Genomic DNA, 23,083 nt, shown 5'->3' on the forward strand with positions numbered 1-23,083 from the left:
ACCTGACTAACTCTATTGACTTCTTCTTCTTCTTCTTCAGCTTCTTCTCCAAAGGAAAGCAGGTTAAAATTTCTTTAAAAGAGAAAACACGTACTTTCTAGCAACTCTTTAAACACTATTTTATCAATAATCCAATCCAATAAACTTTAAACATATTATTTTTATATTGTGATTTTTTTCCAGCTAAATGTACCAACTTCAAACTATGACAAGTCATTTGAAATAAACTATCAGTATCTAGACAGTATTTAGATGTTTCTACCCTCTTCCTGACAATTAGTATAGTTAAGCATCACTTAGAAAGTGTTAAGAGGGAACTTAGTGAAATCTGCGCTTGATGAACTTCCATGGACTCAACTGCCCGACAGCGCTGCAGAACTCTTTTTTTTTTTTTTTGCTTTTACTTTTCTCAGTACAGCAACATTCAAGTACAAATACAATTTTTTCAAGATAGGACAGTTAAGAAAGGCATTGAATGCAGACACGTATTCATATAATGTAGTTAAGAGAAATAATGATCTTTAAGTTCTTTCAAATTTTTTTTTTTTAACTATGTTGGATACACTTATGCAACAGAACAGACACCATAGATATAGTTTAAATTTCCTATTACTTTTCATTACATGTTTATAACTATCAAACTTCATTCACAGGAACTGAACTTTTCCATGTCAAATGCCTGGCTTTTGCTGAATATTTTAGGAGAGAAGAGGCAGCTAATAAAGTAAGTTCAAAATCTCAAACAACTGATCTATGATCAAGTTATCAGTATCCAGTAAGTTCTGTATCACCTTAGTCACAAAAGAATGATTGCATATTCCTGCCCACAGGAAAATGGCTTAAGCTACTACATTTTACCTCCCTTTGCAATAAACCATACATAATACAGTTATCATGGCTCAGCTGATGCACAGTAACTATTTCAGTTACAGTAACTGGATTTTTCTCATCTCTGAAGAGACAGAGAAGGAGGTTGTTTTGCCAATATCAGAGAACATTCTTGTGCACATCTGGTTAAAGCCTTATGTTTCAAAAGCAGAAACAGAAAATAAGGAAGCTGTAAAATAAGAGTTGAAAGAAAATTAACCACTGCTTATGTTATATTTACTTTGTGCCTTTTGATTTGGACTTTTTAGCTTCTTCTTCTGGTTTGTCCTTCTTCAGCTTTCTATTTGCTCTTGGAACGATGTCATCAAATGGATTAAACAAAACCTATTGAAAATTAATATTTTAGACACATCTTTAACAGGCATCTTGTTGTAATTAAATGATTGAGTATTTTAAATCAGCATATACAAAGACATGTATATTGTAGATAATTATAGATAAATGTGTGCCAAGTTTTCAAATTAGAACACAGTCGTCTGAAAACTATGAACAAACAAAAAATCTTTAAGTTGCAAATTTCAAAACAGAACATACCTACCTCGCTACTTCTTATTTTGTGTGGACTAAGTGGTCTCTCTTCCTTGTCAACTTCTACTTCAGCCAGTCGCAACATGTTATAGATTGTATCCCCTGTAACCTGGTATAGAAAATATCCTAAGTGCATAGCATTTTTAAAAGACAACAGGTACAGGGAACAACTTTTTAAAAATTTAACAGTGGAGTTTAAAAAGTTAGCACAGGTAGCTAAGACTGCACTTTTGAGAGCTTGAGGAAGGGAGAGTGTCAAATTCTTACTGGGAGCTGTGAAAGAGGAAAATAGAAACACTGTGGAATGTAGAAATAGTTGATTTATTTCTTTCAAAAACCATGATAGTGGCAAATCCATCTTGTGGCTTTCATTTTCCTGATTCTTCTTGGGTGATTATAATTTACAAATGGAATTTTATAAAAATGTTACTATTATTAAACTGATTTATAAGACACAGTCATAAAATTTTAATTAAAGGAAGCACAACACTAAAAAATAATTTAAAAGAAAGTCAACAGCAATGCAGATAATTATAGAAATTACCAACAGAAACATTCCTATCAGGCATGGGAAACAAAGAGAATGGAGACAGCCTAGAAAGTAGTGAAATAAATTTCAAAGGTACACAGCAGAAAAACAACACTAAAACAGCCTTTGAATAAAGAGAAACATATAATTGCTTTTGCCAAACTCAAATGTGTAGCCTGTGTGGCAGACCTTTCCAAAGATTGTGTGCTTGTTATTAAGTTCATCTGCACGACCCAACGTAAAGAAAAACTGACTGCCATTATCATGGGGTCCGGCATTTGCCATAGCAACAAGTCCTCTTCGATTAAATCGCAATCGTGAGTGGAACTCATCCTGCCAAAGAAAAAAGACAAAGGAATATGATTTAGACATGTAACTTTATTTTTTTCCACTTCTTTAGCCAATTAGATTTACATCAATATATGCACACACAAAAAATAAGTTATTAATTATTTTTCTGACAGTAATAAAACCATTTGTAACTTAATGCCACGATTATATTTAATAGCTGCTGTTCTCAACAGATTTTATTAAAAAAAACTAACCAAACACTGAAGAAAAAATACTGTATCAATAATATAAAAAACATGATTTAAGAAAAACTGTAACTTCTGTCTTTTCTAAAGATTCTGTTTTTCCAAGCATTGTCTAATTATTAGTGTTATTCAGTATTTTTGTTAGAATTAACTCTCCCCCCAACATTAAAAAGAAAAGACACTTCTCAAAGCAAGTAACTGCAACGCATACATTTCTTGTAAACCTATCATTCTTGTTAACCACTACATTTTGGGACAAATCTCAATTCAGGTAAAATAACTGGAAGTTCAGTAACAGACTGCAATAGTTCAATATTGAACAAGTATCATGGTCCCAAAAAAGTTCTTCCTAGGTAAGACAGAGCAGAACTACTTTCAAGGGAATGTGAATTGATGATTAATATATTAATAGCATGATAGTATCACAATTCTAAACACTGCAATACTGAATGATATCACTAATTTTAAGCAGTAGTGCTACTACAGTATTGGGAATATTTGTTTTGTGCTCTGCTTAGGTACCAATCCCCTCCATAAACATTAAGATTACATGCATGAGTCTACTCTAGCAGTAGGAGAGATAGAAGGCCCAGAGACAGGCTATGCAGCTTCATCCACTAGCTAAAGGTCTTCCCCACCGTGTCTGAAACAAAGCAATCAAGCAGAATAGAATACAGTGTGTGTGTGCGTGTGTGGCTTCGCTCGTGATCTGAGGCTCCTGGGTCAAGAAATGAGCTGTGCCAGTATCAATAATTCAAATGAATGCACATACAACATTCAGGGACCTTCGCCAAGACATAAATATACATAAGTAATGTACATTTCTGAGTTTGCCTTATATAAACACCTACTCTTAACTCTTCCCCCCTTCTTTGTGCAGTTCATGCTAATAAGGTTATATATTTATAATATCACAACAGCTAGATTTAAGAACTCTGAATACAAAAATGCATATTCAAAAATACTGAAGCAACATGTTAAAGCAATTAATGTACACAACTAAAGTTACATTTCTTACATGAGTTTTGCTTTTTTGCAACCTAACTTATTAGGAAGGCCAATTAGTAGGGAATAACCAAAAATTAACACACAAGATAAAGGTATCTACCTTGAAAGGAGCTCCATAGATTGAATCTCCACCTGACCCAGTACCAGTGGGATCACCACCTTGCACTATAAAACCAGGCACAACTCTGTGAAATATTGTGTTATTGTAATATTCTAAAAAAAAAAAAAAAAAAAAAAAAAAAAAAAAAGAAAGAAAGGAAAATGGATATTAAATATGTTTAAATGGTCTCACATTTACACTTCCATATAGATTAGGCAGAGATATCCAGTGACTGGAGATCCAGAAAACAAGTACTGTAACTGGGTTCTGCTCCTTCCACTGTGTTTCCTCCTCTTCCACTGTCTTGCTTGGTGTGACTGTATCTCATCTATATTATACGACTGATGACACTTATGACAAAAATTGTGGTGTGTCATACACTTCTGCTGCAAAAGGCACTGCACATCACTGATAAGATGATATTGATAAGTTACTTGCTTTCCAGCTTTCTAGTATTATCATTGTCCCAATATATACCAATTTAAAAGGAGAGCTAAATCTACTACACTTTGTCCCAGCTCACATGTATAGTTATCCATACCCATACACCAAATAGTTAGCATCTTCACTGACCAGCATGAAACACAGGTGTCATCACTTTCACCTGCATTGTACTTAAGCTGATGATTTTCACAGAGTGAAATACGTGGTACAGTTTCCTCTCTAAGTTACTTTCTCTCTGCTCTATATACATCAGATAAGATCATAAGGAAAACAAAAGGAACCAAAATTTAACTCTACTTGATATATATTTGTTTTTTGTTTTTTTAATCTGCAACATGCTGCAAGACAAAGCAAGATCTATAAATGTTACAGCATAGCTAGGTATCTTCATGGATGGTCATACCCTAGGGAACTTACAAGGGAAATATTCAAATTTATCATAAAAAACCACATGATCCTACACAGCAGTCAGACAAATTCAGAAAGGATATCCTTTAACCCTGAGGGTAACTCTCAGGACTTGCCAATGGCTGAGTTGTCTTACCTTTGCAAAAAAAATCTCCACATCAAGATTAGATGTAAGAAACCAACCAAACAAGAAACAGACGTGTTTTGTGCTGGAGGCACAAATCCCAGACTGCTATTTTTCCTGAACAGAAGAGGGCTAAAAGAACTCTTAGTCACTCCATAAATGCATAAATGGGATAAGGGCAGCAGCTAGAAAACACATAAAGGCAAAAAGTCCTTCATATATTCTTGGTATAGTTCTCCCAATAGAGAATTTCTCATTCTGGCACCTGCTATTTCAATGATAAGCATTGCAGAGTTTCAGCCAACACAAAACTACAGTAAAAGATACATTAAAAGCATTTGTGAATAAATGGAAAAGTAGCAAGGATAGCAATAAAAAGAGTAGCTTTCCAGAGGATGTCCGAGTTTTGCATCATTTTTATTTCATACATTCATTAAATGAGGAGTTATACTTTATAGTGACTTATCAAAAATAAGTCTTTGCCTAAGTCTTTGATGTACATCAAAGACTTTTCAATAAATACTATCTCATCTACTAGATTTGAGAAAAACATCTTTTTTTTAATACTTTTTTCATTCAAGTTCTTTTTACAAGACCTTGAGGAATATTCTTTTTCTGGATACTATTTAGTATTTTTTACTATTTTAGTATTTCTGCATTTCATGTAACATAAGGTAAAAGCATAATTATGACTCTATTTTACAAAAAAGGCATAAAGATATCAATATTGTACATGAAATAATTTCAGCAACTCCAATCCCATTTAGTCATTACCTTCCATACAAAGCTGGATGAAATTTCGACATGCTTTTGGTGCTTCCTTTGACCACAGTTCTATATCAATATCTCCTGCTGTTGTTCTCAGCAAGACCTATAAAAGCATGGATAAATACATCATTAGTTTCCTTGCAACTTAATCACTGATTAAAGAACATCGCTAGTGAGTTAAAAAAGAATACTTCTAAATTCATGAGGTTAGTAACAGCAGGAGATACTCTGATGTGCTGGGTAGCAACTGTGAGCCCCACATAGGATTATCAGTAGGCAGAGTTTTCAACTAATGGTAAGTAAGGTAATGCTTCAAGACTAATGACCGGGTACCAGACACATGACAGACGAATTAGATACTCTTCATCCACATCCACAGTCAAGCAACACAGAGAAAGAATAATTATGCCTTAAAACTCCAAAGACACATAACTTTATCACAGGTGTAGCACATTAGGTTCAGTGGGACATCACGATAATATTAAGGACCTCAGATTTGGTCACAGAACAGGGGAAACAAGACCTAATGCTTCAAGGACTACTTTGTGTTACATAGCACACGTTGTTCCTTGGGTCAGGTGATGCCTTTAAGGGCTACAATACATCAAGCACTAATTTTAATCACACCAGCGCCACAGCACTGAAACTATCCCCACACGCACGCAGTGCACACTCTCCTCACCCGCCCCCCGAGTACTCCCACAGCCCACCCCGGCCCCTCCGCCCCCCCAGGCGGCCGCAGGCGCCCCCACTGCACCCCCCGCCCTCGGCCGGCTCCCGGGGGCAGCGGCCGCCGCCCCGCCCCGCCCGGCGCGGCAGGCCTCACCTTGCCGTTGGTGGGAGGCTCCTGGATGTAGATGTTGCTCATGGTGGCGCGAGGGGCGCCCCGGGACCCCGCCAACTGCCCCGGCGCGCCGTGCCGCTACGCTTCGCCTCCAGAGCCGCACTACCGCCGCCAGCCTCCCGCCATCTTGGACGCTCCTACCCGGCCCAGCGCGGCGGGGAGGCGGCTGCCCAAGCCGAGGGGAAGGAGGAAGGGATGAGTCCCCGGCCGAGCCGCCGCGCGAGTCGATGAGCACCAGCTCCGCCTCAGCAGCACCTAGAAGCTCTCCCGAAACCTCGCGTCCCGCTCCTCTGCTCCCGCCCGGCACGGGGGCGGCCCCGTCCTCCCTGCGAGTGGCACGGTCCTGCAGTGCGCCGCGCAAAGCCTTCCGGCGGGGAGAGCGGCCGCTGCAGCCTGGGCCGGCCGGAGCGGGCCGCGGCCGTCTCCATGGCTCTGCCGGGTGAGGCGCGGGGTCGGGCCGCGGGAGGAAGGGGCAGCAGCAGGCGGGCCGTGGAGCGCGGTTCTGGGAAGGGGCAGTAAGCTCAGGGCCGATAGAAGACTACGCGTCCAGCCGCGGTGGCCGCGTGCGACTGTGTTGCAGCGTGGGAGGGGAGGTCGGCGGGAGTCTGTAGCTGGGGGTATTTTCATTTATTACCCTTCTCTTTCGCACCTTCCTGCTCGCTTAGGTGCGTTTGCAGGTGGCTTTTATGTGAGGAACGGTTTGTGGTGCATCTCCTAACCTCATAGGGGCTGCGGGTAGGGAAACGCTGCTTTAGTTTAGAAAGCTGATTTTCTAAAACGGCCCTAGTTTTAGGAGCAAGAGAGAGAGGGAAACTTTGGGGGTTTCAGGTAATGGAAACTTAGTTGTGACTTCCGTTATGAATAGGCTTAGCTGATTAAAAATTGGTCCATTTTTCTTGGGTTTCTGGGGTTTTTCTTCTCCTGAGTCCTGTTTTACTATGTCTGTATATTAACAGTTAACTGAGCTCACAGAGGTAAAGAAAGTGTCTGGTTTTCCCCAGATTTACACTGTTCTGGTCCTTCTTCCTGCAAAATATCTGTTGTCCTTTCCCTTACTCTCTTCACTTTATTCTCCATCTCCTTTCTTGCACCAGTTAATTCTTTGCATGTTGGTGGTTTGTTGCCTGAGTTCAAGGTGGCTTTGTTTAGCTAGATTTTTTAAAATTATTATTTCCATCTGTCTTTTTGTCTTTTTTCAGGAATGATTTATTTATATCTCTTTTAATTGCCTTCTTAGACAGTTCTTGCAATTAAAATATACATCACCTCAGAATTTCCAGGTGTTGTCTGTCAACATGCACACACTGCAAGAATTTATAAGTACACTTGTGGTGTGCAGTTATGGATCACTGAAATGTTCGGTGACTATTAGCGTGTCCATACTGTAACCAAACAAATGCATGAGTTTTTGGAGAAACGGATTAATTATTAAAGTTATAAGGTCAGAAAAAAATCAACAGAGGATTTGGCAGTAAGTTACATGAAGTCGAATGATCCATACCAGTTTATACTAGCCAAACTTATTCTGATAGAATACTATGCAGAAAAGTGACTTTAGAAATGCAGTTTGTCTTGCTTTTCTTTACATTTGTGTCAGTCTTCCTGGTGACAAACAGTCTGAGATCTTAGTGATCTTAGTATTCTGAAAGGAACGCTCATTCCTCTCTGTGCATTGACATTGTCAAGTCAGATTTAAAAAAAAGCTTTAAGAGTTCTGTTTCATTACACCTAATTGATGGAATTTTCTCTTTCAGGTGGAAATAAGGATAACATCAGAGCGGGATGCAAGAAATGTGGCTACCGTAAGTCTGTAGTAAGCAACGTGAAGATGCATACGATACAGTGTTTTCTTCGATTTATGATGTCTGACCTGCCTTTTGGAGAGGAGAAAACAAGTTTCCTCCTTTATTGCCCAGACATTTCTGTTTAAGTTACCGTATTTGTTTTTCTTTTTTCCTACTCATTCTCTGTTCCCCCACGCTTATTGCTGCTTTCAAAAACCCTTGAGTTTCTTCATGAAAACAATATGCTACTGTATTCGTATATGCTTCATTTGCATGCAATTAATTTAAGACCATGCTTTAAATTCAAAGTTTCCTGATACCTAGCTTAGTACTTACTGAGACGAATAGAACATCATGCTTCTTCTGAGCTGTCGTATGAGTCTCTCTGCAAAACTTAAGCAGACATTTCTGCTCAAGTTATGTCCGATGCATATTTTGAAACAAAAACTAGTTTAAAATTTGTATGACCTTCTACACTAAGAAAATCTGCTTCTTCATGCAGTCTATTTCAAGAAACAGGTTTTTCTTTTTCTTTCTTTTCTTTTTTTTTTTTTTTGCAAGTTCTCTAGCTAGTATTTAGCTCATGCTTTGCATTATGCTGTCATCATAAAAGCATGTCTGTTCTGTGGCTACTCTCCTGCTGAACAGGGATTTGTCCTATTGTAGAATTAAATTTTGTAATCACTAAGGCTTATTTTTTGAATAATAAGGGGAAAAAAAACCCCATTGTTTTAAATTAAATTAAATTTCATTGAACCTGTAATATATGGATTTAAGTTATGTATTTTATGAGCATTATGTGGGAGTGAAGGGAAAAGAAAGCTTGCTTGCTTCTTTTACTGTAGACTTTGCCTCCAACGAATTTTGTCAATGAGTTGCTTGTGCATATCAGTTCTTCCAAGGGAGCATGGATATCTGTAGTGATTGATTTGTAGCTTCAATAGCAGCAGCTTTCTGGAAGGGGAGGGAAGTTGTAAAGTCACTCATCCTGTATTTATCTTCCTAAAAGCTCTGTCTTCAGGATGTAGGTTTTTTGATATGAAGCAGCTGAGTTTGTTTCAGTTGCTACTTGAATTTCTGTATTTTTAGCAGTGTCTCTCCCAAACTATATCTTCAAATTGTTTTATTTTTCTGTAGTGTTCTAATAGGTGTATATATAGCTGCAAGGTTTCTGTTATTATTATTATTGAGATGTAACTTAGAAAACTGAAAATACTAGTTAGTCAGGTAGTATTTTAGTCAGTATTATGTACCTGGTCTTAAAGATAAATTATATCTTATAAGGAAATAAAATCCTTGTATTTTGCTAGAGGGAGAGAGAAAGAGTAATATAACACATATGGTCTAGTTTTTTAAATATTTCACTCCTTGCTTTTAAATGCTTCTTCAGGAAAGAATCTGAGACCATTAAAAAAAATAGAAAACAAAGGTTGGATGAAATCTTTAAATTCACAGAAATATGAAGGGAGGTCATAAAGCACCATTAAATGGGATATCTTTGCACAGCCTCAAAATTCTTCAATACTTTTTTAAAGTAATCTTTCTCACTCCCCATTCATAGATCACAGTCTCACCTTTTCACTTACCAAACTGAATAATACTAAAATGCGTGTTTCTTAGCTTCTGATATTATTTGGTAATTTTAAACTTTTCTTTCTGAATATTTGTTTTGTTCAGCTGGTCACTTGACATTTGAATGCCGAAACTTCCTCCGAGTGGATCCCCAAAGAGATATTGTTTTAGATGTTAGCAGCACTAGCAGTGAAGACAGTGAGGAAGAAGAACTACAAAGATTGCAAGCCCTGCGTGAAAAAAAGAGTATGTTTGTTGTTGTGGGGTTTTTTCTTTTCTTTTAAGAGTAAATCACATAATGGTCCTGGAATGATCATTTTATCCTTTTTGAAAATTACTATTAGTTCTTCCAATCAGTGCTTTAAAAGAAAGATTTTACTTCATGTGTTCAGACTTCAGAGATTTGATACACCTAAGTCTTTTTTATTATAATTTGGAACATCTCAAAAGGAGTTCTTAAATACAAAAGATTGTAAGACTGGTAGTAAGCAGCTTAGAAGAAAATGATGTGGATGTTCCGAGTTAATCTTTTGATTATTGCATATGGTTTAAGCATCCTAAAGTTGATGGTAACTGTTAATGACAAATAAGAAAAGTGAGTGTCTCTCCAGTTTCTAAGTAGTATTTTGACTGAAAGAGCTAGTGAATTGAATTTGAACATTCATATTTGGAGAGATACTGTTCCCTGTGTGGAATGTTTGAACATCAGCCGTGTGTCAGACGGAGAATAGGTGGGTTAATTAGTTACCAGGTACTTGAGTTCATTTGAACTTGGGCTCTGAAAAGGCCTTTCCCCTAAATATGAAGAGGAGCTTGTTCCACCATAGCAGGTTTTAAATAGATTGGTAAATCTATAATGAATTTTCTTTATTTTTTTTTCCACATGCTTGAAACATCACATCTTTTTCTATCAGTCTTGCGTTCCAGACTCTACATTCAGTTCCTACCCAAGACACTATTTAGGAAGGAGAAGGGATAGAGAGGCCCCGCATATTTTTGCTGTAACACTTCAGAAGAAACGCATAGTCTCTGCATGTCAGAGTGCTGAATTGGATCTACAGCAGTCCTTTCCTGCAACAAGTCTCCTTGGAAAAACTTGTTGCCATTTATTATGTACTTTCGAGTGTAGAGCTTTCTCTTTTTTTTTTTTCTTTGGGGGGGGGTTCTCCTAAACAAATTAAAGATGGATTCTGCAGGAAAAACAGCTGTTTATTCGATCTTGTGATATTCTTGTCTCTTTCATTTTTCTTTCTCAACATGTAGCTGCTATGTGTAGTTTAAGGCCATCTGTATCTTTAACTCATTTAGAGGTTTCGAGAATGTTTTTTTCCCCTTTTGCTTTTGATCCTGCCTTCCCCTTCCTTGTTTAGGTAAACCTCAGGACACTTATAAGAAAATAAGTAACAATGTTCTCCTATCTGAACCTGAATGTTTATTTTACATTGAGTTTGTATTGGTAACTGTGTTCCTATTGGCTTTGAAACAAAGATACAATCCTAACTGCAAAAGTGATCTCTGGCCTTAATAAAGCTAGGGTTTTCCTGAGTTCTGTTCCTGGATGGTGGAAAGAGGAAGAAGGGTGGCAGGTTTGTTTAGAGGACAGTTCATGGTAGAAGCCTGACTTCCAGTTGCCTATTAACTGAAAAATTTGCCTTCCTGGGCAGAAGATGCTACTCGTTGTTATCTCTTCCATCCCGCTCCAGCAGCTCCTAAGTCATTGCTAAGTAGAAGAATCAGTTCTGGTATAAAAAATCTGTGCGTCTTCAAACCTAGCCTTTTGGATGAGGTTGTTTTGGACAAATATCTAGTTAAATTTTTAAAGCAACTCATAAAAATGAGTTGGTGAAGCAATGTGATTTCACAAACATACTTAAAGTTATAAAGGTAATTGACAGGGAAGTCTATAATGGTAGAAGATTTAGTTATGTTTTGTTATATGCTTGCTATGCTAACTGTCCCTCAATAACATAATTCAGAGTCAGATATTAAGGTAGCTAAAGATGTCTTTTCCATGGAAGTACAGACAATACTTAGTGTTTGTGGAACTCAATAGCGTTTGAATATTTGAATATTGTTGTCACATCGTTGGTTCAGTCTCTGAAGGTTTTCTTTCTCGTCATAGAATTCATTCAGTCTCAAAGTGTGGTCTTGATAAAGTACTATTGGTGTCTTTGCAGGTGTTTCTCTTTAGTCATAAATGTATCTTTACTGTAACAGTAAGAGCTTTCTAGCTGTCCCTTTCTTTAGTATTAGTGTTAAACCATATTTAGGTTTTATCCGACTGCACATGGAAAGTAGGGATAGGCCAGAGTGGGAGTGACTTTTCTAGCAATTTTTACAGACAGTATATTAACAGTTAATTGAAAATTTGTGTTAGTTATGACTTAACTATTTGCACATGAAATGAGGCTGTGTGCAAGTAATTCAGGTAAGCCTGAGTGAATATACTTTTTTATTATTTGATAGATTTTGTTTACATGACCTGTTTTCAGACTTGTGCAAGTCTTAAAAATACAGAATAATGGATATGGAAACCCAAAGTTGATGTAAATGTGAAGGACAAGTCACAAATCTTGCTACATTTTACAGGTATTTCTTCACTCAATCTTTAAATAAAAGTCCTTGGAATGTAAGTGCTATAACAAGTTCTGCTGCTCTGCAAAATATTACTGGAATTAATTTACTAGGGAAGGAAAAGGAAAGCTTTTAATGAGGATTTTATGCTAATTTTATGCTGTTGCTGAAACCATTCTTTTAATGCTAATAATAATTCAGAACTGAAATATTTTGTAAACTAACTTTTTATTCACAGATTTAAATGAGGAAGAAGAAAAAAAGAAACAAAAAAGAAAAAGCAAAGAAAAAACAAAAATAAAGAAAGCAAGAAAAAGGTAACTCTCTCACACACCTAATTTAATTTCAAAACAGAACTTTAGAAATATTCCATGTTGTTTTTTTTTTTCTTCCCGAAAACATTTTTTCTTTTGATCCAACATGTTTTGCTAAGTACATCTTTGATTTGAAAAGCTTCCTGTATTCCAGTGAAAACTTGTCTGTTTTCTTGAATGGTGGTAGTGTCACCACACTTTCTGCTATAATGTTAGGACCATGAAAGTCTTGAAAATCTAGCAAGGCAGGGAAGTTCTGAAGGCCCGCAGTTCTGAAATAGCAGTGCTCCCACTGATTGCCCCACACTGAGGGATCCCAGGATGTGGAGGGAAGAGCAGAACCACCAGAACAAGTCAGCAGAACTCTGCGGTTGGCAGCCCCGAGATCCCCAGCTTAGCCACATGAAGGGGCTGCTCTTGAGTTCACCGACCCTAAGATCCTCCGTTGCTCCTCTCTCCCTTGTTGAGTGACATATAACAGTGAGTAGGAAAGCATTTTTGCAGATTTACTTAAAATGTGCTGAGTTTTAACACTCCTGTTGCTTTAAAAGACCCCCAAATTGTTACTCCAGTTTCAAAAAAAAAAAAAAAGTCATAATACACAAATTTACTATGAATCCGAATTTTGTCCTGCTGACTAATTTTTAGATGAGACTATCCACTGATTGTCTGTTAGGACTATGGATCAGATAATCTCCTAGGAACTGCACTGAGAGCCAGGAAATGTGTAATCTGTTTGGATGCCACAACACCACATTTTTCAGAAACAAAATAAGTGTAAAGAACCAGGATTTAACACTGGTCATATTGGCATTTTTCCCCTTCCTTATTTACGTAATGTAACTCTAACCTGTACTTTTAAAGACAGTACAGAGGAGTCAGACTGCTTGCTGTAGTCTTTACATGCAAGTAATAGTAAATCTTGTAAACAATACCATAAAACGGCACTCTTGAGTAAAATAAGCAGGACTTTCCTTTTATTGTCATCTTAATTCTTGTATGTATATAATCACTTCCCTCATCACTCTTTGTTAGAGACAAATGTTATGAGCTGCAAGAGCATCAAAGTTGGTCATACCTGTCTCTCTCAGCTTTTTTATATGAGAAATACATTAAGATTTGTCTAAAGGCATTACTTGTAGTGTTTTTATTGTCATGCTTTCACTCTGTTTTCTTCAGGTCTGTTTCTTTTAAGGTTAAAAAACACACAACTTGCCTATTTCACTGTGATTTATTCAGTATTATAAACATACTGCTCTTCCTCCAAGATCATCTAATTAGAAAAGTCATTGTTCAGTTGAATTTATAGCCTGAGATGGTTATAAGCTTTCTGGTGGATACTACTGTATGAACTGTGCACCAAAATAAACTTGTGATATTATATAGGTACTGGTTCATTTTTCCTCCTCTGATTACTTGTCAATCTGTATTTTTTCCACTAGATCTTCCTCATCAAGTGCAGCTGAAGAAGATAAACCAAAATCAAAAAAACAAAAATCACAAAAAAAAGAAAAGAAAAAAGAAAAAAAGAATAAATCTAAGAAAGGAAAACATCACAAGAAAGACAAAAAGAAGAGAAAAAAGGAAAAAAGTTCATCTTCTGATAGTTCAGACAGTTCTAGTAGTGACTGAGGTGCTGGCCTGTTTTTGCTTCCACTTCCATAGAGACTAGAATGCTTTTCCTTTGAAATATAACCTATTTATGCTTTGCAATGCTGTTGTTTTAAAATGATACATATATATATTTTTGAAGAAATGTATTTGCAAATATCAGTGCTTCAGATTATTAAATGGATGATTTGGAAAAAAATCTACTCTTCTATTTCAAGTTTATTACTACCCAACCATGCAAACTGGACTTGTTTTTGACTCTTAGTTCAGTTTTGATTACTTGTATTTTGAATCCTTTATACTAGGATATGGCAAACTTCAGTTTGCAAGTAGTTGTGTAGAAAGGTTCAGACTTAAATATACTTTCCATTGGAACTGTTAAATCAAATTTTCAAATTTAAATAAGGCTTTTTGTTCTTTTATTCTTTAAATAAATGTTTTGCATAACACTTTCTAGCTATATACACTACGCAAGAAGTGCAAATGAGGAATAGTTTAGGGGGTTGGGAGAGGGGAAAGAACAGGAAATAAGGACCTGATGGAGATTGCTCCTTCAAAATAATCTTCTAAAACTGATCTAATAATAGATTTTGAAATATACAAGTACACATTCTTTTGGCAGGCTCACTGTGTGAGCAAGCTGAAAATAAAAAAAGCAAACAGAACCTATGGAGCTTTCACAGTCCTTTTGTTCTGCCTAGGTTCTGTTCTTTTGCAGTTGCAGTTACCTCATCTTTGTAAGATAGGTTTCTAGTGTTAAGAAGTGGCATTTTATAATCTATGTGGCAAGACTGTTTACAATAATTCAAGTGCTGTATTAATACAGTATGTGGTGATTAATGCCTACACAAATCTAAACAGCACAAACCCAAAGACTGACACTTAGAGTGAATACACACTTCAAGATTCTCTTCAACACCGCCCCCCCCCCATTGAAAACTTTTTTTTCCACTTGTGTAAATTGAACAATCTATCCTGTTGAAGTTGGTAACAAAATTTACCATTTGCTATTAGGGAGTTAGGGTAAGAATGTCAAAATTTTATAGGAACTAGATGCCACAATGTCCAATTATCTTGCAACAGGATAGGATAGATTCAAAAAGGACTGAGACACCTAAAATCTGCTCACCTAGAATGTGTGATCCTATTCTTAGGATGCGTAAACCTCAAAGTGCCTGTATTTACAGTTTCTTGAGAATTCCCTTCATGCCTGTGATTTTGTTCTTTGCTTAGGCACAAAACTATTCCCACCTGAGCAGCTGGGTGTATAGCTGCTGTTTAAACCTCCCAGGGGTCAAAAGATGTGGGAGAATAACACCTAAGCTTTCTTGAGAATGAAACCCACTGCTTACATTTTTTAAAATGGGATAAAGTATTGAGTTAGTACAAAAAGTTCTATGGTGTTTTAGTGCATTTGGCCTGAAAGTGGGGTACCTAGCTCTAATTCCTTCTTTCAAACTGTATCTCCCAGGCCAGTATCCTAATTATTAGGCAATGCTACTTCTGCTGTTGAACAGCTCTGATAGCGAACCTCAAACAATGAATGACTCATGGAGGCTGCAGAACAAAGAAAAATAACCTGCAACCTTCTAAGTAGGTCTCTCAGTAGAGGATGGCAAGAGTCCTTGCATCTGTTCTTTTTCTTTGATCTAATCTCTAATTTTTAATGTTATCACCATGATTTCTTGAGGTCGGCTTGGATAATATAACTGAATAAAGATAGACTCCTTAATTAGCTGATGCCTGTACATAAGACAGAGAAGGAATAGTATAATGAATTTTTCTTTCTGCAGTACTAGTTTAACGGCTTCTGTCACCCTGTTCATTCTAGTCTCTTCTTAATGTTGCTGTGGCTATTAGTGGAGCTACAGAGCAGGTAAAAAACATCGTTTATTTTTACCTGGATTAGTTCTCTAAACCAGTCATTCTGTAGAAGGCAACAGGATAGTCGTGGGCTACTTAAGCCAAAGGAAATACTTAATCAAGCCACAGCTTAAGATGCAACTTAGTGTATTTTTCCCCCCAAAATGCTCCTTACTTAATGGTATTGGAAGGGTTATTGGTGTTAGGGGAATTCAGAGCTCCTATGTAATCTCCCATGATCTTATGTGGGCCTGTCTGGAGAATGGGAGTTTGCACCTTACTTGATTTTGAACGCTTCAGATGTTTCATCTGAAAACAAGGAACTGAAGAGTTTTACTAAGCTTTAAATAGCAGAATGACTACATACTAGTATGACGAAAGAGTTTATTAACCAAAACTTATTACAGTTAGTATGCCTGTATGTATCAGTATAATTTGGATCTTAAATTATTTTTTAGTGAAAAAGAGAAGGGGTGGGGCTTAAAGTTCAGAAAAGTAATTGGTATAAACTTTAGTAGTGCTCCTTGTGCTTCTGTGTAGTTTTAAATAGCCATTTTAGATTTTAGCTCTGATTGTTGAATCGAAAGATTACCTACCTAAATGATAGTGCAATTATCTTTCATGTAACATTATAGCAATTCTAGTTATAATGATATTTTGTACAAAGGCCTAAGGCATGAATTTCAAAGTTCAGGTTTTACCACTTGTCAATAGCATACATATTTTCATATTAGAAAAAGGCTTTTATAATATGAACAATTTAAATACCACTATTCTGTCAATTCATGTATTTATGTAACAGCAGAAATAGTACCACATATCAACTTATTCAGGCCATATTCCCATTTTATTTAAAAATTTGTATGTTAAAGTCAGTAAACTTTGCCACAGAAGTAAGGTGCTCAAGATTTGAGGTATGTTAAATGCTGTATGAAGGAAGTGCTGCAATGAACAGTTCTCTGCCAAATTAATGTTTACAAATCTTTAAAAAGTGATATAAAAATCTGCATTCTGTTGTTTTTCTTGTTTGATTTAGCCATAACTTTTACTGAGTCTGATGCATTGTAACAACATTGTTTCACCTGAGTCTCAGCCTGAAACTGAAGTCCTATTCCAGTTTCAGAAAAAGAAGTGACATTCAGCAGGTTTAGATATCAAAACAAGACTTCTGGTTTTAAAACTCAATCATTTCTTCACTCCTATCAAGTGTTATTAGCTTCAGTTTTCACATATCACATTTTCAAGGGCAATGCCTGACATAACTGCTACTTTTTCACAGTCCCATGATATTAATTGTATGCTTACTCCCAAACAAGCACCAAAGATCTTACAATATGAAAGTGCTGCCAGTTACAGAATACGGACTGTCTCCTCTTGTCAGTACAGACATATTTTCAGAAATAAAGACAAAAATAACACATATGAGCAGACCTTGGTATGTGGAGCAAGATCAAGAAATGAAATGAAGAGTTAACAACCTCCATACTCCTTACAAATAAGTTCCTGAATGCAAACCAACATCTATCAATATGCAGCAGAAAACAAAGCAGATGCCTAGTGTTTCTTTCAGTCTTCTACCCAGATAGCAAGAGGAAAATGTGCATATCTTCTGCTATCCAGTTACTGGCTGGGGGACAGATTTTGTGGTATAAAATGTGCCAATGGCTGGATTCACTCTGAGGTTTTTTTTTAAATCAAAACTGAATTAAGCTATCATCTTACAAATAGACAAAGAAAATACACATTCATAGCACAAAAACAGTTTCACTATTCTCTGCAGCACATGAGAGACTGTGAGAAACACACTTTAATTTATGATGTTAAGTGTATGTACTTTTTTATGTATGTAGAGAAATATTAAGTTAATTTCCACATGATCAGATATGTTTGCATAACATATCTTAATTTGGATATACTTCAGACTAGCAGGTAGGTTTTTGAACAACAATCTGCAGCAGTCTTTTTCTATTTAGACTTTGCTAGTGTTATACCTGCATGCTTAGGAATCATCCTGATCTGTAGAGGCACTTTATCATCCAGAAAATACCTCTTATCTTCATGATCTCTTAAACTTTTAAAGTATTTTAGTTGCTACTAGCATCAAATTATGTACACAGCACTAAGCCTTTAACAATTTAATACCGGTTTTCTATACCAATCTACCAATATTAACAAATAAAATTGTCTTAATATAAAAGTCTATAATAGTCTATTTAACAGAGTTCATTTAAACTCGTCATAATATTCAAAATGTAAGTAACTATTGTTTACAGTTTTCTGTATAGGCTAAATATTTGTCCTACTGAAAAAGTATACAGTACTCCTTAAAAATTGATGAGTAATGATTAATTCTTATTTATCTGTTAATAATGTTAATTCATTAACCAGTAAACAAAACTGTCCATTCAAAGGTGGGAGCAAAATCTACTTTTAGTCTGCTTTCCACAAGAACTGTGCTAACACAGAAGTTCTCTGCTGTCTGTGCTCTAAGAATATATTTGGCTAAGTGTCAGCTTTGGGCTGATTTAAAAATAATAATAATAATAAAACAGCATCATAGCTAGCTTAAGTGGGATTCTTATTGTAAACTACTAAAATGTTATTAAGCATTTATTATTGAAGAATGCTTTTTAAAAATAGCCTAGAAACTGTATTTTACAACAAGCCTATCTTCCTACAAGTCAGACAATTCATATGAAATGAATGGAATCTAAATGAAAGCCACTGAAAGGTATATGCCTTAAATGTAATTTTGTAGGAAACCAAAAGCTCTCAGAATTCTTCTCTTGCAGAATTTCATACATGAATAACTTCTGACCATTTTAAGAATCAGTCTCAGCATCTCCCTGGTTAATAAGAACATACTTGTTTCTTTGCAGTATCAGTGACAGGAAGACCAGATACAAGGGAAGAAACTTGCAAACCTCTTCGATACCTTGTTCAGGATAGATTACTCTTCCTCCCGTATTCTGCCTCTTCTGGTAAGGTTGCTGTCAGCTACAACAGTTTTCCAAGTGGAAAGCTGAAATGCCAATCAAAGCTCCTGTTTTTTGTATTTCTACTCCCTCTAAACCAAATACTCTCATGCTTGGGAAACAAGAAAAACCTCTAGCATTATAGTCTTTCTCTCTTTAAAGTCTCTAGGTGGATGAGGAAGTCAGGAATATATTTTTACATGTAAAGCAAAACCAGTATTTTCCCATTATAAATAATAGAAGAAATGAGAAACAATCTAAATAATCTATATGCCATAATCAAAACAGCTGTATAAAAATGGCAGTTATTATACAAAAGCAAAGCCATTATGTTTTTCAGACAGAAGCATATATGTTTTCGTTTCTGCAATTATAGTATCTTACTATATGAAAAGTGACTGAGTGATATAAACTACCAATGTTAAGTTTTGCAAACACTATTTACATTTACAAAATAAATAGTATAAAGGAAGCAGTGGCACATCAACAGTAAGTGGGATGACATCAGCTCATTAACATATGCCTGGACCAGAAATCAAATTCCAGGTACCTAATTATAGCAGGATGGACTAAAAGCTATCATGCCAAAAGGCTAGTATTAAACCAAGACCATACAATGGGACAGTATTGTGTGTGTGTGTGTGTGTGTAAAAATATAAATATCTATATATTTTCTTAAATCATCCAAACAAGATATCAGATTTTAGGACATAAAATTATAGACTGAATGTCAGACATCTGTTCTCTTATCAAATCAGACAAACTCTTTAGCTTGTGTCTCTGAAGACAAGGTTTGGGAGATTGTGTGTTTAAACAAGGAAAACGAAAACAAAACACCCTCTGAGAGAAGAGCTCAAATTGGTAATGTAGCAGCTCACAGGGAGAAATGTAAATTAGGTAAAAAATTCCTAAAAAAGAAAGAGAATCTGCTCATATATTGTGGAGAAATAGTGCACCCTTGCTGAGTTGTATATCATCTTATGAAAATGATCCCTGTTTATTTTGGGGATGACTCCATCACAGTAATTCAAAGTTGAAGACAGATGGTCCTAAGACAATGCAAAGAAGAACAGCTGATCAACTTCAGCAACAAATTGCTATATGTACATCTATTTTAAAATACTTGATCTTAAAGTATTTAGTATCCAGACCAGATCTGAGGAGAGGGGAGTTTCAAGACAGTTTGAAATGTAACAGAAATACTAGTTTAAGCTGTGTTCCATGCTTATTTCAATCCTGCTGATTACTCATTTTCCTCTATTTTAAGTCGCTTGTCATCTTACAGAAAGTTCACTAAAATCCATTAAAAAATACTGTTTCTTTAGCCAAAGCAACCGTGGGCTATTTTCCAGACTTAGGAAGCTAACATAAATTATTTTGGTGGTAGTGGCAACTCATGTTTTAAACAAAGTTTTGGTGCTCTGTTCTGTGGGAAAATTTGGTGTCAGCTCACAATGCTACAATTATGCCTTAACTGATCCTGGACTCCTTACATTCCAAAGGATAACACTGACTTATACATTACAGATGTTTTATCACTTACAGATGTTTCTTATCTTTTACTTGTTTGCAAAAACAAAAGCATTACTCCCATCTCTCTCTTCACTTAATCATTCTTTTCACTCTTATCTCCCTTTTCTTCCACTTGCAGAGAAGGCATTTATTCCAAAACAGATGACCTCCACTAGTTATTCTAGTTAGTCTGAAAAGTACGAGTTTTCTGTGATTTGGGCATCAATTTTACTTGTTCAGAAAACAGATTAAGTGCAAAATTATTTGGTCCAAAATCCCAAATACTAATTTGGCTGAAATACTACAGATTTAAAAAAAAAGAAAAAAGAAAAAAGAGAGAAATAAAAAAGGACTCATGGCAATTACAGGTAGACACAACAACAAAAACCCTAAACTTGTAAAAACTATCAGTCTACTGTCATAAGGCAGTGGTTTCATTTTCCTTATAAGTAAGGAGTGTGGGTACATGTGACCATTAAATTTACTGTGCAGGCTTCAGTTCTCCATGTTTATGTTTAGAAAGGAGAGAGTTAAACTCTTGACTTGGGCTTAGATGAGAAGTCTCTGGATATTTATACTTGTAAAACCCTGGGTTTTACAAGCTTTCAAGAATTAAATGAGGTAATTACTTCAGGGAAAAGAAAATCTATTTTTGAAGACAACAGGAAGCGTCAAATAATATACATTAATAATGAGCTGTCCAAAGTTGGCTTCAGATAATTTGTAACAGAAACCTTTTAAAGAAAACTATTAGGCACTCGGATGTTAAGTGCCTCAGACCTCAGAAATACCTGAGTGGTTATCTTAAACTTTCCTAAAATGGCATTTGACTAAAGAATTTTATTTCTCTATTTAGCTAACTAGTATATTCTGGTTTGCTATAGAAATGCTGAGTAGCCTGGCAACAATTATTACAGGCATACCTAAGCTTCCTTTTGAGGATCTTCCTCAATTCAGACCAGCTCTCTGGTGAGGTACTAGAATTAAAGAATTTACTGTGTTAGTGAGCCCAACGTCAGAATAGAAGAGGTCAGGAAGATGAGGAGGATAGAGTTTTGCCTCTAAGAAGAGAATTGGTTGCTTGTGCCAGGGGCTAGGAATGCATAGTACTGGAAGGAGGCTGAAACATGGGGATCAATCAGAAAAAGTTTTTTTATGGATTTGTACCAATGAGAACTTGCATATTTATTTCAAAGGAGAAAGAGCAGACTCTTAATCCTCTGTAAGATACAATTTTTTAGATGTAAAACCTTGAAATCCCCAAGGAAATCTGTTCTGTTACATTTAAATTCTACTAATTTGCTTTGCCAAACCCTTCCAAATCTCTAGGGCTCAGAACCTTAAATAATGCTCTGTTTCTACAACAGTTGCCATACGTGTTCTGTGTGCAATTGCTGTTTCTGCTGTTACTGTATCTTCTTCTGAAAGAGGTTAATGCTTTGAATCTGGAAAAAGAAGGCCAAATGCAGGTGGCTCTTGGGATCAGCAACTTTCTCTCTCTCTCTCCTTTTTTTATTCCTCAGCTTCTGAAGCTTTATTATGTTTTCTTCCGAGTTGTAGCTCAGAAAATATTAAAAAGCCTCTTTTCAATGCTGATAGTACCAATGTTTTCTTTTCCTAGATGTCTAAAAAAATTCTCTAAGTCAACCCTTAGAAAACAGGATCTGGGTAAATTAAAGAAAGAAAAAACAGAGAGGAAGAAACATTTCTCTTGCGTTATAAAATGACTATATGTGTAGATTACCCTTCATTTGATGGATCAAAATGAATAAGCTATCCCTACTGTGAGTGAAAAAATCTCACATTTCATATTATTAAAGTTAAGGGTGGTTTTGTTCATTTCCAGATGCTTTAAACTAGACCTCTTGTATTCCCCAACAAGGCCTTCATTTAGTAAGTTCTCCCCACCCACCCAAATTTGACACATTGTACTATTCCTTGTTTCAATAAACTGTTACTGAAGGCACTCAAAAGCAGAAGGATGAGGAAGCAGCCTTCGAGGGGAAGATATTTTCATTCCAAAGATATTGCCATAGGAATATTTAAAGGGAACAAGAAAAAAAATTGACTTTTCACCTAGCAAAATGCAGGTTGATAAGGCTATGGCTCTTCCTAAGTATTAGGGAGATACGAAGTAGACAAACAGCAAAGATGGAAAACTTAGAAGAAAACATACAATCAAATAGGTATTAGTTTTCCAATTTCCGGCCTAAATTTATTTCTGGACAAACTTTCTATATATCAAAGGATAGAAGTTCCAGAAGAGCAAGAAATAAAACTTCCTAAATATGGAGCTTGGTAAGTATAATAGATTATATAAGGATGTGGTTGCATGAGACAGCAAGAGACTGGACAAGCAGAATCAGACAGTCTTTTTGAATCCAGGATTTCTGCTACTACTGATATTTAACTTCATTGGAAAAAAAAATCCAAAGGGATATAAATACAAATAAATAAAATTAAATGAAATAGACAATAGGAAATAAGGGGAAGTCTCAAGTACTAGTAAAAATGAAAGGAAAATACAAATACACTTGAAGAGGTCAGAAACAACAGCAGAAATGAGTCAGAGATTCATCCTAAAAACTGAAGAAAATCAGCCAGTTTGTGCAGCAGTAAATCTGAAGGAAGCTTAGCTGTGACTCAGGTTTACAAAGTAGGCACAAAAAGCCTACACCTACATCCTTAAAGCTGTCACATT

At 36.1% G+C, this 23,083-nt stretch overlaps 2 protein-coding genes across 3 annotated transcripts in view; one reads left to right on the top strand and one right to left on the bottom strand.

The window, feature by feature from the left end:
• The window catches only part of LOC112987038 (CWC27 spliceosome associated cyclophilin), a 111,997-nt gene extending 105,673 nt beyond the window's left edge, over positions 1-6,324 (bottom strand). For both annotated transcript variants that reach the window (XM_064502293.1, XM_026106693.2), the window contains exons 1-7: positions 6,160-6,324; positions 5,340-5,436; positions 3,590-3,702; positions 2,135-2,278; positions 1,427-1,525; positions 1,109-1,212; positions 3-72 (exon numbers count right to left, since the gene is read on the bottom strand). In XM_064502293.1, coding sequence (XP_064358363.1) covers positions 3-72; positions 1,109-1,212; positions 1,427-1,525; positions 2,135-2,278; positions 3,590-3,702; positions 5,340-5,436; positions 6,160-6,201 — 669 coding nt within the window. In that variant the 5' untranslated portion in view covers positions 6,202-6,324. The remainder of the gene's footprint in view (positions 1-2; positions 73-1,108; positions 1,213-1,426; positions 1,526-2,134; positions 2,279-3,589; positions 3,703-5,339; positions 5,437-6,159) is intronic.
• Positions 6,325-6,473: 149 nt separating this feature from the next.
• On the top strand, positions 6,474-14,231 carry LOC112987039 (protein SREK1IP1). The gene is made up of 5 exons (XM_026106695.2): positions 6,474-6,616; positions 7,932-7,979; positions 9,639-9,779; positions 12,346-12,424; positions 13,864-14,231. Exons 1-5 carry the CDS (start codon positions 6,604-6,606, stop codon positions 14,051-14,053), a joined length of 471 nt encoding a protein of 156 aa, XP_025962480.2. The 5' UTR covers positions 6,474-6,603; the 3' UTR covers positions 14,054-14,231.
• Positions 14,232-23,083: the final 8,852 nt, after the last annotated feature.

The sequence above is a fragment of the Dromaius novaehollandiae genome, chromosome Z (genome assembly GCF_036370855.1).
Source record: "Dromaius novaehollandiae isolate bDroNov1 chromosome Z, bDroNov1.hap1, whole genome shotgun sequence".
NCBI classification, from domain to species: domain Eukaryota; kingdom Metazoa; phylum Chordata; class Aves; order Casuariiformes; family Dromaiidae; genus Dromaius; species Dromaius novaehollandiae.

Bases quoted from the DNA above. Each gene is read 5' to 3' on its own strand.
- LOC112987039 (XM_026106695.2), top strand. The intron at 7,980-9,638 runs GTAAGTCTGTAG...TGTTTTGTTCAG, and splicing joins ATGCAAGAAATGTGGCTACC to CTGGTCACTTGACATTTGAA. The intron at 9,780-12,345 runs GTATGTTTGTTG...TTTTATTCACAG, and splicing joins AGCCCTGCGTGAAAAAAAGA to ATTTAAATGAGGAAGAAGAA.